This window comes from Pelodiscus sinensis, chromosome 11 (assembly GCF_052426305.1).
Source record: "Pelodiscus sinensis isolate ZL-2025 chromosome 11, ASM5242630v1, whole genome shotgun sequence".
Taxonomy (NCBI): Eukaryota; Metazoa; Chordata; order Testudines; family Trionychidae; genus Pelodiscus; species Pelodiscus sinensis.
This window is the reverse complement of record NC_143062.1, coordinates 1177264-1190308: the sequence shown is the minus strand read 5'-3', so window position 1 is coordinate 1190308 and position 13045 is coordinate 1177264. Positions and strand designations below refer to the sequence as shown.

The 13045-nt window shown below is 42.3% G+C and overlaps 1 protein-coding gene across 1 annotated transcript in view; it reads right to left on the bottom strand.

Annotated features, from left to right (window-relative positions):
* The window catches only part of FAM120A (family with sequence similarity 120 member A), a 111626-nt gene that overhangs the window by 35922 nt on the left and 62659 nt on the right, over positions 1–13045 (bottom strand). Inside the window, exon 10 of the mRNA XM_075939695.2 lies at positions 10779–10953. Within this exon, the coding sequence (XP_075795810.1) occupies positions 10779–10953 (175 nt within the window). The remainder of the gene's footprint in view (positions 1–10778; positions 10954–13045) is intronic.

Genomic DNA, 13045 nt, shown 5'->3' with positions numbered 1-13045 from the left:
TGTGCTGCCACTAGGCTAGGGCTCCAGCCTGCCCCTGCTGCTGCCTCAGCCCCAGGTGCTCTCTCTGGCCCCGCTACTGCCGGAGCCAGAGCACAACGGCCAAACCTGAATAGCCACTTGGCTCTGCATCTGGGGCCGGAGCTCTGTGGGTGGGGCAGAGGGACAGGGCTGGAGCTCCACTGCCCGGGCTAGAGCTCCCTGGCTGCCGCTGGGGCTAGAGTTCCCCAGGTGCTAGAGCCAGAATGCAGCTGGAGCTCTGCAGACAGGAACAGGGACAGAGATCCCTGGCTGCTGCTGGGATTGGAGCTTCCTGGTTGGGGCTGAAGGTCCACAGCTGCAGCAGGGATTCCACTGGGGCCAGGGAGCCATGCCATCCATCCTCCGCACCTCCCCCCTCACCTCCCACACTCTGTGCTCCCAGCTGAGTCGCTGGTGCCCCTTCCAGCGCTCCTACCCTATCGCCAGATCTCCTTTTTCCTGGGCTCTGTGGTCTAGGAACATCCATGGTCCATGCCCAATCACGGATGTTGCCAGACCAGGGAGTTCTGGTTAAGGGAGGTACAACCTGTACTTTGCAGCAGAATCTCTTGTACTTGTAATGAGCAGCCTCTGTTGGTAGCACTCAGACAACCAACATCCACTTTGTCAATACTGGGTATGGGTGAAGATTCTCACCTTCTTTATTGTACCTGGACTGCCTTGTGGTGTTACAGAAGCCTAGAGACACATTTTAAGGAGATGTTAGCTAGAATTGTCCTGAAGATATCCATAACACCGTGACTGTACCCTATCTGATTTTGCATCTCTCTCTAGGAATCAAGAGAATTGGCACAAATGTATATACACGACTTTGATCTCCTACTATGAGGAAGGTATCTTGCAATGACTGAGGGGGCTCATGCCTTCCTAAAACAAAAGGTTGGCCATTACTTATGGTCTTTGGTTACAAACAAGTCTATAATAGGTTTTCCCATTATGCTGGTTTAAGGACAGAGCTGTTCACAGACCAATTGTTAATCTGCTCATTATTCTCGTATGTTTATGTGAAGAGTCACATTCTCTTGAGACCGAGCCAGTACATGGATGTGTGCCCCAACGTGCACTTGATACATCTGTAACAAAAATCTTTCAAGATACATCAGAATTGGGAACATTTCAGAGAAAGGCAATAAAAATGGATAGAAAGCATGGAAAAGCTTCAATGTGAGGAGAGATTAAAAAAACTGGGAGTGTTCAATTAAGAGGAGAGATGCCTGGAGGGGTATAACAGAGGACTATAAAAGGACTATAAAATTAGCAAGGATGAGTAGGAATAGTGTTCCTAGCCTCTGTTTCTCTGGAGAAGGGTGACAGGGGAGAGATCATGTGAGAATAATCTGTTGTGTTCCCTCCCTCTGGGGCATCTGGTATCAGCCACTGTTGGCAGACAGGATACAGGGCTAGATGGACTTTTGGTCTGACCCAGCCTGGCTGTTCTTATGCAGCTATCCCAGAACAAGCCTCCTCTTGTCAACTAATCATGTAGTCTATACAAATTTTATCGACTACACAACTAGCATAATACCCATTCCTTACCATCCTTATTCATAACACCAGAACCAGCAAAGAAATGAATAGGCAGGGGGTCTGAAAACCAAATGTAAAGAAATACTTCTTCACACAACACACAGCCAACCTGTGGAACTCACTTCCAGAGGAAGCTGTGAAGGTCAGAAGTATAACTTAAATTAGGCAAGTTTATGGAGGATAGGTCCAACAATGGCTATTAGCTAAGATGATTAGGGACACAATCTCATGTTTTGTATGTCCCTAAACTTCTGCTAGAACCTGGGACTGGACAATGGGGGAGAGATCACTTGTTAAAATTGTCCCGTTCTGTTTGTTCCCTCTCAAGCATCTGGCAACAGCCATTGTTGAAGACAGGATACTAGTTTAGATGGACTACTGGCTATATTTTTAGGTTTTCCTATAAATTCTATTATCTATGATGGGCTCAGAGTCCATTTCCCAAACTGCATCAAGAATTTCAGCTTTTTGCATGGGTAAGTCAAGGTTGTGGCAACTTCCTGAGGAGAACGACCATTGATCAGTCATGTGAAATTGGGACAGATGTGAATATCACCTCAGATATGTCACCACCACAGGACAGGCATTTTGTAAAGGTTCTTGGTTCTGTGCTGAGACTGGTATCACTTTGTACTGGCAGAGACAGAATCCCACTGTAAATTGCAGGTATTTTTCTGCAGGTGGGATGGATGATGACATGGTATTATGCATCTTCTAGACAGCCATGAAACAATCTTAAGCCTGAAGGTCAGAGATGATGGAGGCCAAAGTTACTACCCTGAATCTGAGATGGCATATATATTTGTTCAGTTTTCTCAGGTCTAGAATAGGACAAAATCTCCCGGTTTTTTTGGGATAAGAAAATATCAGGATTAGAAGCCTCTTCCTCTATACTCCAGAGGCACTTCTTCTATTCCTTCACTTATTTGAGCTGATTCTCAAGAGAAAAATCCTGAAGAACAGGGAATGGGGGCAGCATGGAGTGAGGATCAAAACTGGATGACTTCCAGCACCCACCTGTCACTTTCTTTCATCAGGCGTTGTCTATGGAAAGAAAGGTGATGCACAAAAGGTAGGGTTTAGAGATGGCTCCTTAGTGTTCAGGTGTGGCCATGAACTTGTGTAAAACTTGCTCCCTGAAAGCCAGTACAGTGGGACAACAGTTGAGGAAGGTACCCCTCTAAGAAAGCCTCTGCTTCTTCCTAAGCAGAAGTTCAGAAAAATCTTAATTGGTGTTATGTGTCTTCTGCCTTGTTTGCCCCAGGACCCAACTGTCTTACAGTTTGTGGTACATGCCTATGAAGTAGAATGTGGCCCTGGAATGTCTGAGGGTGTGTCATCCATATGAGTGGTAAATAGTTCTGTGCTCTTGAGGATAAATCTTCAATTGTACTTCTGCTGGAACACGAAACTCTGTAAAGTTACAAAAGTGGCCGCAGATCTAGCTGAAGCATTGTATGCATCCATGGCTGCCACAATAATGTCTTCAAATTCTACTCTGCAGTCTTATATTCTCCTTCACAGCTAATCTTCCCACTACTCCAAACTGTATCTTGCAAATAAGGCCTCCTAACTGACAATTCACAACTGCAGTGATGCGGATGAACTATCCTTTATTCCAAATAAGTAAGGGGTGCTTGTAATCTACTTAGTCTGCTCATGAGTCAGACACAACCAACAAAGGATGGTAGTGAAAAAACACAGAATACAAGTGGATAGTGTTAACAAATTTTATAACTTCTCACAGCCACATGCTGGATATTATGTTTTCCAAAAACACTTAGATTGATCAGACCATTTGTAAATAGCATGAAGAGAAGGAAAGTGGAACTCTGACTCTGAACAGTAGCATTGTTTGCAGCTCTGAACATGCAATATCAAAATGAATACTTGCCAGATGAAGTCTGCCCCCCTCGTAGTCATGTTTGCAGAGGTCAAAGTCTTCTGTTCCGGAATCTTAGCTATTTCCTGAGGAGCTCAGATTTCTTTGCTGAAACAATATCTGTGCAGAACACTACTGTGAAATGACTGAGGCTGGTTATATTTTCTTCTCTGAGCAAGAGTATAGATTCAAAAAGAATAAAGGCTCACTCTGGAAAGTTAAGTGAATTAAGTGACTCAGCTGTTCTCTCACTGAATAGTTTTGCTGTCTCAAACGAGAGTGTTTGGACCTCTTTTGGATGGAGCCAGGATACATGAAGCAGGATACCCATTGAGATGGCTTGGCGAAAAGACGACCCTCAAAGATTAACTGAAATTGTTCTATGCTCTTATGGCAGTTGCTTAGTTGTTATAATTTATGAAGCTGTATTTTGCCATAAGAGCTTGGTAGTTTGCTACTTTGAATTGCATGCTGATGGATAAGTAAGTCTTACGACCAGAGAGCACCAAGTGATTTTTATTTTTCCTCACATGATGTTGTTTTAGAAAGCTGCTGGTTACGTTCACTTGCTACATCACCACTAATGATACTGGGTACTCAGATCCTTGTGACAATTTCATGTGAGCTCTTTTACATGCTGGAGCTAAAGTTAGAGATTACCAGAGGATCTTAGCTGACTCCAGCAGAGCATCACTAATGAGCAGGCCTACTCCCCATGTGGCTGAGTATAGAACCTCCATGAAACTGTGGAGAATCTTGGATTTCTTCCAAGAGGATCTGTGGTGATCCAGCTACTTGTTGCATCAAGTCTTTCCTTACAACGCCAGCATATAATGGTATGAAGGTATTACCAACTCAACAAGCAAGGAAGATATGCTTGCTGTTACTACGGCTCCCTCTTCACTACACTGTTTCTCCTCAAATGGCTGTTGAGACTGATGCAGGGGATCTGAAGGTAGAGCTGGCTGCCTCCACAGATTTACTCTTTCACAACCCCTGGTCATTCTGAGATAATGCTCCTTATAGGAGTCTCATGAGTTCCAGAACAGTCTGATGTACCCTTTATGGGTACGGCTGAGGACACCAACATCATTTGAAGGAGGTATTATGTATCTGGCATATCTAGATTTTGTATGTCCCCTGTCAGTGTAACTCTGAGGAGGAAGCTGTGGGATGGTAATCTGGTGAGGTTTCCACATTCAAGTGAGAATCTGATGAACAATGAACATCTGGTTCAAATGGGAGAGCCAAAGACGGCAGAGTGATTAGAGACAGAACTCTAGACCCAGACAGTAATGCAGAATAAGATGGTACTGGAAAAAATCTGGTATTTAGTACCAAAACATTCATATCCCTTGCTAGCAAGGATAACACTGGTACTTCTGCAATTATTAAGTCTTTAGGAAACATAAGTCTACTTAGTATAACTGACAAAAGTGGAGAAGGCAACTTGGAAACTATTCCCCAATGAGCCATTATCTGTACCAGAAGAGTCACAGACTGACATGATACCAAATGGCTCTTCACAGCCAAATGGCTCATCAGCACTGCAAACTATTTAGAGAAGTTACAGATAGCACCAACTTACTTACTATACACCGCAGACACACTCAGTACTGTAGGCTTAGTACAGGCAGCGAGTCTACTCTTTGTCAAATGTTTACTCAGTACTAAGCTAATAAGACCAGGCTTCAATGTCAGTGACATGTCAACCTATGGATGTAGCATTTGGCACTGAAGTAGTGATTTTTCCCGATCAGTAATTAAGCACCACTACTCAAATCTCCTAGAGCCTCAGCAGTGCCCTCATCAGGACATGACATCTCTACAGAAGTGACTCCCTCAGGCAATTTCACCCTTATTGTCCTCTTTTGCCTGAGACCATCTTGGTTGTCACCTGTGTTTAATGAGGTGTTGTAATACCACTTTCAAGAGGATCTCCTTGCACCATCCTACCAGTTGCATGGGTCCTGGGAGTCACAGAAATAAAACTTGATGAGGTACTCTGAATTTCTGCATTCCTTTATACAAATGAGGTCAAAGGCCCTGGACCCAAAGAAGCCCAAACAGATGAATCTATGAGATATTTGTAATTTGGTTGCGCTGATCTTTTTAGTTATCCTCCCAAATGATCTATAATATTCAATTTGGAAGAATATGAACTTCTACTGAACAATAGAGAAAACGCATGTGTGGTTGTCATTCAAGAGAATATATCCCTGCAGGCATCACATGAGTTAAAAGCGAGGGGATTTAGGCATTCCAGTCAAGCAGACAGTAGACCTAAAAAATTAAACCCCCCTTCTGACTAAAGAAGTGAAAAGAGATGGGGGAAATCCCTATATCCCAAGAAAAATGTCTCTAAAGCTATTTACACTAACTATACAAACAAAATGAATCATTACGCTAAACCAACACCACCACCTATTTATCTAAGCATTTACCATGTATATCTAGTGTCCTGCAGTTCCACTTACGCCTTTGTTTCAAGCCTACATGGTGAGGCACTGCCCTATATACCCTCAGTTAGGGGTATAAGGCTAGTCAGACTATATGTACGGACCAGACACTGCTGGCAAAAATCTCCAAAAGCACATGTACCCCTGAAATGGAGTACCCATATTGTAAGGGACCAGGGCACAGGTGGACTGGTCCTCGTAGTCACAGCTGAGCTGAGGTCTGCACACGAGCGATGGTAGTTGCCACCCAGGAGTTAGAGGAATTGCAAGAGTCAGGTCCCATAAACAAGAGTCGGGCTGGAGTTTGAGACCAGAGATCAGAGGCAGTATCAGAATCTGGAGGCAGGAATGAGGGTTACAGGCTGGGATCAGAAACTGGAGATCAAGCAAACTCTGGCACTGCAGCAGACTGAAATCTGTGCCATTAGCCAGGCAACCTTCTGAGGCAACTCCTAGGATTAAAGAGGGTACTTTGCCAATTGAGGGCTACACAAGGTATGGCATCACTCTGGATCTCTTGGGCGGTACTTCCTGCAATACCTACTCTCCACAGTGCCCCCCAGCTGTACCTCTTCATGGCCTCCTTGTGGCATTGTGAGACTATCAGCTGTCCTAGGCTCTGCAGACCCAGGTTCTAGTCTCTGAATCCTTACACCCAGCTACAATCACTCTGAGAAGTCATAAGAGACTGGTGCTTATGTTCTGCTCTTTATACCGACATGCGTAATACAGGCACAGCATCAGGCCTGGCCCTAGGGCAAGGTGAGCAAGGCAAATGCCTTGGGCCCTGTGCTTTCAAAGCCCTGCACTGCTGAGTATTCACCATCCACTGGCTGGGCCTGGGGCTACGCTCCCAGCCTCCTGCCGTGGGCCCCGCACAGCATAATGGATGCTGCTATTCAAAAGATTCCAACTGTGGTGCATGGACACAGACCCATACTTAAAGAACACCACTTGGTTTTGTTTGGCCTTCTGAAGAAAAAAAAAAAAAAGTTCACCAATTGCACCTCCTAACAATTTTTGCTATAACTTTGATAATTACATACAAAGAACATCACAGTATAAAAGTATGGCAATAGTCAGTTTATATAAATGTTTCATTACCCTACAGTTTGTATATCCAATGATAAGACTAACAGAGTTTACCATGCGTACAGGAGATCCTCGCAATTTGCTGAATTGCTATTCACGGTTTCATGTATTTGCGGGTGTCTACTGACCCAGACTGGGTTGGGGTGTGGCTGCCCCTGCAGTTAGTTCCCTGTGGCTTCCAGGAGCCACGGTGAATGAGTTTGAGAGCCACAGAGAGCTCATTGTGGGGGGGCCAGGAGCCACAGCCCCCAGTATTCACTGATTTTGCCATTCGTGGTGGTGCCAGAAACGCATCCATTGTGAATGGCATTTCCTGTATTTCACAAACCTAACTTTGAGTCATGACAATTACAAACACTTAAAAACACACACATTTTTTACTATATGTATTAGATTATGCAATACATTATATATAACTAGCAAAGCCCATGTTGACAGAGCTCAACAATGAATGTTGTGAATCAGAGTTAAGGTTTGTTAAGGTTGGGAAATTTTAGGCAGGAGAACAACCATTATATTAATATACAAAATGTATTCAGAGTAAATAATTTATACATACTGCCTTGGCTGTTTCTTTCCATGTTTAACAGTTCATTTTTAATGCTACATGTGTTATATGTATAGGGCAACTTAAAATACAAGTTAACTAACTTTGGGGTCTCCGTGATCATCCCTTTCCCCCCCTTTTCTCTCCTCCTGCTTTCTCCTAAAATGACTTGATCTTCTTTACTCATCCCATTTGCTATACCCTTGATCCCCATAATAAGAAAATTAATAAAAACACTTTAATTTTTAAAAATCCACATAAAATTAGTATGTAACCATCACAACTCTGACTGCTTTGCATATGTTGCATCCCTTGCCTCTACTCTTTAGATTTTTTCTTTTTAGACTTTAATCGGTTCAGGGCAGAAACTGCATGTTCCTATTAACATTACAGTAGATTCTGCTTACTAGCAACTTCTTGGCTCCCAGCAAGAAGCAGCTTTTATCTGGAGGCCACCAATATGTGAGAAGCAGGTTTGCAGGGCTGCAGCCACAGAAGAAAATGCTGAGATGTGCCCGGTATCTCTCTCTGTAACCTCACAAACCTGTCTTCAGTTGCTGAGCAGCACTTCTCAGTTCTTCCTTTATGGAGTGCAATCACACAAGCTGTGGGGATGCAGCCAGGGAAAGCAGCTTGGAGACTGGGACCCTCGGGCCAGGGTAGGGTGCAGCCCAGAGATTACAAAGGTATCGTGCAGTACTGCAGGCCCACACCATCCTCACTCAAGGGAAGCCTCCAGTGACAAGGGTGCGGTTCTAGTTCTCCCACCCTGCTGCTGCTGTGCCCACAGCCTTCCCTCCCAGCTGCACTTAGGTGTGCAGTGTAGCAGACAAGAAAGGCAAGTCAATCAAGATGTCAATATCCAAACACCTTTAAAGTAAATAGGACTGGACTGATTCCAAATATCAAGATTGCTATTAAGCAGCACCAAATATATTGCTTACTCATGTTAGTGGTTCCTTCTCTGTACCAACATGCCTGGGCAGAGTTGGAAACTAAACTCTCTTGAGCTCAAGTTCTGTGTCTTAATTACAGATATTAAAAGAACCACAACCACAACTGAGGAGCTGGAATACTACTGCAATAAACACACAATATTGTATGAGAATTTCCTACATTAAAAGACAAAGAACCTCTACCAGGAGTTCGCTATTTACAAAAGCAAATGACTGTAGCCAACAGAAGTGATTCAGAATTTAAAACAAGTCAATAAATGTTTAACTAGCTGAAATAAAAGGCATTTTACTTCTAGAAACACAAACATTTAAGGAGACCAAAAGGAAGAGTTTCCTTAATACCAGAACTACCCTTGTTAGGAACATCAAAGGATACTGAGAGCTAAGTCAGCAGCATCTTCTACCTCCCCAGATTAAGGAAACTCTGAAGGATGGTATAAACTAAGGGAGGGAAAAAGGTGCCAACCAGGTAGCTCAAAAACTCGAGGGAACTCTGCAGGGGTTTTTTAAGAGAAAATCAGAAACTTGCTTAAAAGCTAAGCTAGTTATGGGCTTCAGTAATATGTATGCTTTAATCACTCTAGCTATTTAGGTGCATAAAACTATACGTTAATCATTACAGCAGCTTCAAGCACAGTGATCCAATCAGCAACAATGAACAACACACAGAACTTTATTATTTCAAAGTCAATCTCCTAAAACTCTGTTACACAGAAGTGTGTTTAAAATCCACGTGTGAATTTGTGGGTTTGGAAATTATTCTGTTTGAGAAAGAGGTAGATTAAGAAAGAACTCAGAAAAGGAGTAATTTGACTATTTCAAAACTCCAGGTTGAACCTCTCTAGTCAAACACCCCCAGTATCTGACTGGTACCGAACCAGGGAATTTGCTAAACCATGCGACACACCAATATTGTCTAGCAGCATTACCAACACTTCTACTGCTTACTGGGTTCTTAGAAGACATTTAGGGGTAAATTAGAGCTACGTAATAGCACAGAACAATGGGAGCTAGGACTGATGGCTGTAAACAAACTTTATGGACCCGCAGAAAGCTTGGCCACACTAATAAGTGGACATCTGGCTACGTAAAATCATGCTGAACCATGGATGTTGCTGGACCAGAGTGTGCTGGACTAGAGAGGTTCAACCTGAATTTTTGAATCTCAATGAAACATTATCCTTCTGCCTATAAGGGGGACAAAGTATTTCATAAGATTAGCTTGTTCCAATTAAAAATTGGCGGTGAAGGGTATAAAAAATGTAAGAGATACAAATGATTACTATAGCCTGAGACACAGACTGAAAGTGACATCTTACCACACAAGTTTAAATATTTCCTTTTTAAATTTGGTCTACTGAGAGCAGAATCCTACAAATAAATATGTTGTTACCTTTTCTCCTATTGACAATCAATATTCTGCTTTGCCTGTATCTTTCTAAGATTGTGTTACAGAGGTTCAATCACCTCTTGGCATGTGTTTGAAATTAAGAAAACCTTTCCATATATAAACTGGGATTTTCTCAAATGAAATGAATCACTGGCAACTACAAATTTGAAAATGTGTATGGCTGATTAATGTCAGCACTAGCACTCATGTTTTGACTGCATTACCAAACAGCCCCTGTAACACACCTGCTTACAAAAAAGTGTAGTTTTTAAATTATTTGGTTTATGAGCAAATTATTATACCTAAAGCTGAAGCAAACTACAGTGTAGAAAAAAAATAAATTTCATGGGTCAACATTTGAAAGCTAAAAAGAAAGACAAAACTAAATACCACAAAAATATTACTAGACTGAGTATTCTCGAAAAGCACAGTGAAAAATAGGGGAAGTTGACATATGCATTTAATATTTCTGTGAAAATTATTTTAATCTTTGTGAGAGAAAGAGAAATTTCTTACACTCAAGCCTCAGCATAATACACACCAGGACCAAAAAATGACAGGCTACTCGCGAAAAGTCAAGCAGTAACCTGACTATATTGTTTTTCATGTCAGTTCTCCAACTATAAACCTCCAATTTTACTCACCGATGCCTATCATTTATATACATGAAACATTTAGGGGAAATAAATATAGTAGGAAAAAAAGATAATAAATTAATTGATTTAAAGGACCCATAAAATCTGCCACTTTTGTTCTGATGGAATATTACAATTTTATCTCAGTTACATTAATGAAAGACTAATAATTCCTCTCATTTTTGATTTTGCTGAAAATGTGCATAAGATTATGGAGTTCTGAAGAGAAAAATGGTGGCTATAGTACATACATTCTGGTGGAAGTCTGTTCTTCCTAAAAGCAAGTCTTTCAGTTTTCTTTCTGCTTTCTGCCAAACTAAACAGGACTCCGTAAACATACTGACGAACTGGCCTATAAAGCAGAGCAGCAGGCGGCAGGTCTTTGTTGGCTTCGTCTTCAATAGAAACAGCAATTTTGATTTCACCCTTTGCATGGAAGAAAGCAGAATAATATTGCATATATATATATTTCTATATAAATTTTCCATTCAATATTTAAAAAAATCAGTATGCTAACACAATCCTGCTTTTAAACAATTTTACTCATAATTATTTAATCATTGCACAAGATATATTTGAAGAACAGATGCCAAGAGTTAAACTAAAATTTAGGGACTACTTTCAAAAGTACGCAAGTGACTTAGCAACAAGCCTCACAGTTATATTCCTCTAAATATTTTACAGGCTTTGAAAATCTTCCCTGTAGTTCCCCCCCAACTAAAATAAGTTTTGTGCTAGTCACTGACACAACACACAATTATGCATGTGATGCAAGCCGTTTAAATATCCAGGCACTACATTATTATTATAGCGATCTTGCAAAAATATTCAAAATTGAGTATTTTTACCAGTAACAAAACAATTAGGGATATGATTCCTCTAGTTTTTTTAATGATCCTAAATACGAGCCAAAGACTTAATAAAGGAAAGTCAGATACGACAGTATTCAAGAAATCAGTAAAAGCTGCTTTATAATAAAGTCAGAAGTATATTAAAGTATAAAAGCTCTGTCAGGGCTTCCTGGGGACAGGGCTCCTCAGTGATGGAGTTTGCTGGTTCCAACAGTGGAGCTCCCCACCGCTGGACTCCCCTTTGGCTCACACTCCCAGGTGCTGTGGCTCTCTGGTCTGTTGGGGTATGTCTACACTACCCCTCTAGTTCGAACTAGCGGGGTAATGTAGGCATACCGCACTTGCAAATGAAGCCCGGGATTTGAATTTCCCGGGCTTCATTTGCATAAGCGGGGAGCCGCCATTTTTAAATCCCCGCTGGTTCGAACCCCGTGCAGCGCGGCTACACGGGGCACGAACTAGGTAGTTCGAACTAGGCTTCCTAGTTCGAACTACCGTTACTCCTCATTCCACGAGGAGTAACAGTAGTTTGAACTAGGAAGCCCCTAGTTTGTGCCCCGTGTAGCCGTGCTGCACGGGGTTCGAACCAGTGGGGATTTAAAAATGGCGGCTCCCCGCTTATGCAAATGAAGCCCGGGAAATTCAAATCCCGGGCTTCATTTGCAAGTGCGGTATGCCTACATTACCCCGCTAGTTCGAACTAGAGGGGTAGTGTAGACATACCCCAACAGACCAGAGAGCCACAGCACCTGGGAATGTCTACACTACCCCTCTAGTTCGAACTAGCGGGGTAATGTAGGCATACCGCACTTGCAAATGAAGCCCGGGATTTGAATTTCCCGGGCTTCATTTGCATAAGCGGGGAGCCGCCATTTTTAAATCCCCACTGGTTCGAACCCCGTGCAGCACGGCTACACGGGGCACAAACTAGGGGCTTCCTAGTTCAAACTACTGTTACTCCTCGTGGAATGAGGAGTAACGGTAGTTCGAACTAGGAAGCCTAGTTCGAACTACCTAGTTCGTGCCCCGTGTAGCCGCGCTGCACGGGGTTCGAACCAGCGGGGATTTAAAAATGGCGGCTCCCCGCTTATGCAAATGAAGCCCGGGAAATTCAAATCCCGGGCTTCATTTGCAAGTGCGGTATGCCTACATTACCCCGCTAGTTCGAACTAGAGGGGTAGTGTAGACATACCCTCGCAGATTTAAGAGGTTCACGCTGTAGAAGTAAAGCTATTTAGCTATCTATTGAATGTTTTGCATGATTTATATTAAGGTTTAAATACTAAACACTAAGTGAACAATTTAATCTAAAACACTGTATAAACCAAAAAGATACATAAGGTGTATACACAATAATTTTAAAATAAAGTGTGTAGCTTACTTTTATGTTCACCATGAATAAGGTTTTATACAATTACATAAATATAGAGCTTCTTGTAGACCAACATTTTTAGGAAAAGGCATCATTGAAGGCCAGGACTGATAGAGTTATAATCCCAACTATAATCCCTGGTAGTACTAACTTGAGGCAGGTTGTTTAATCTCTCAGTCTCACTCTCAACATAAAAGACCATAAGAACAGCCATACTGGGTCACACCAAAGACATCTAGCCCAGTATCCTGTCTTCTGATAGTGGCCAATGCTAAGTGCCCCAGGGGGAAATGAA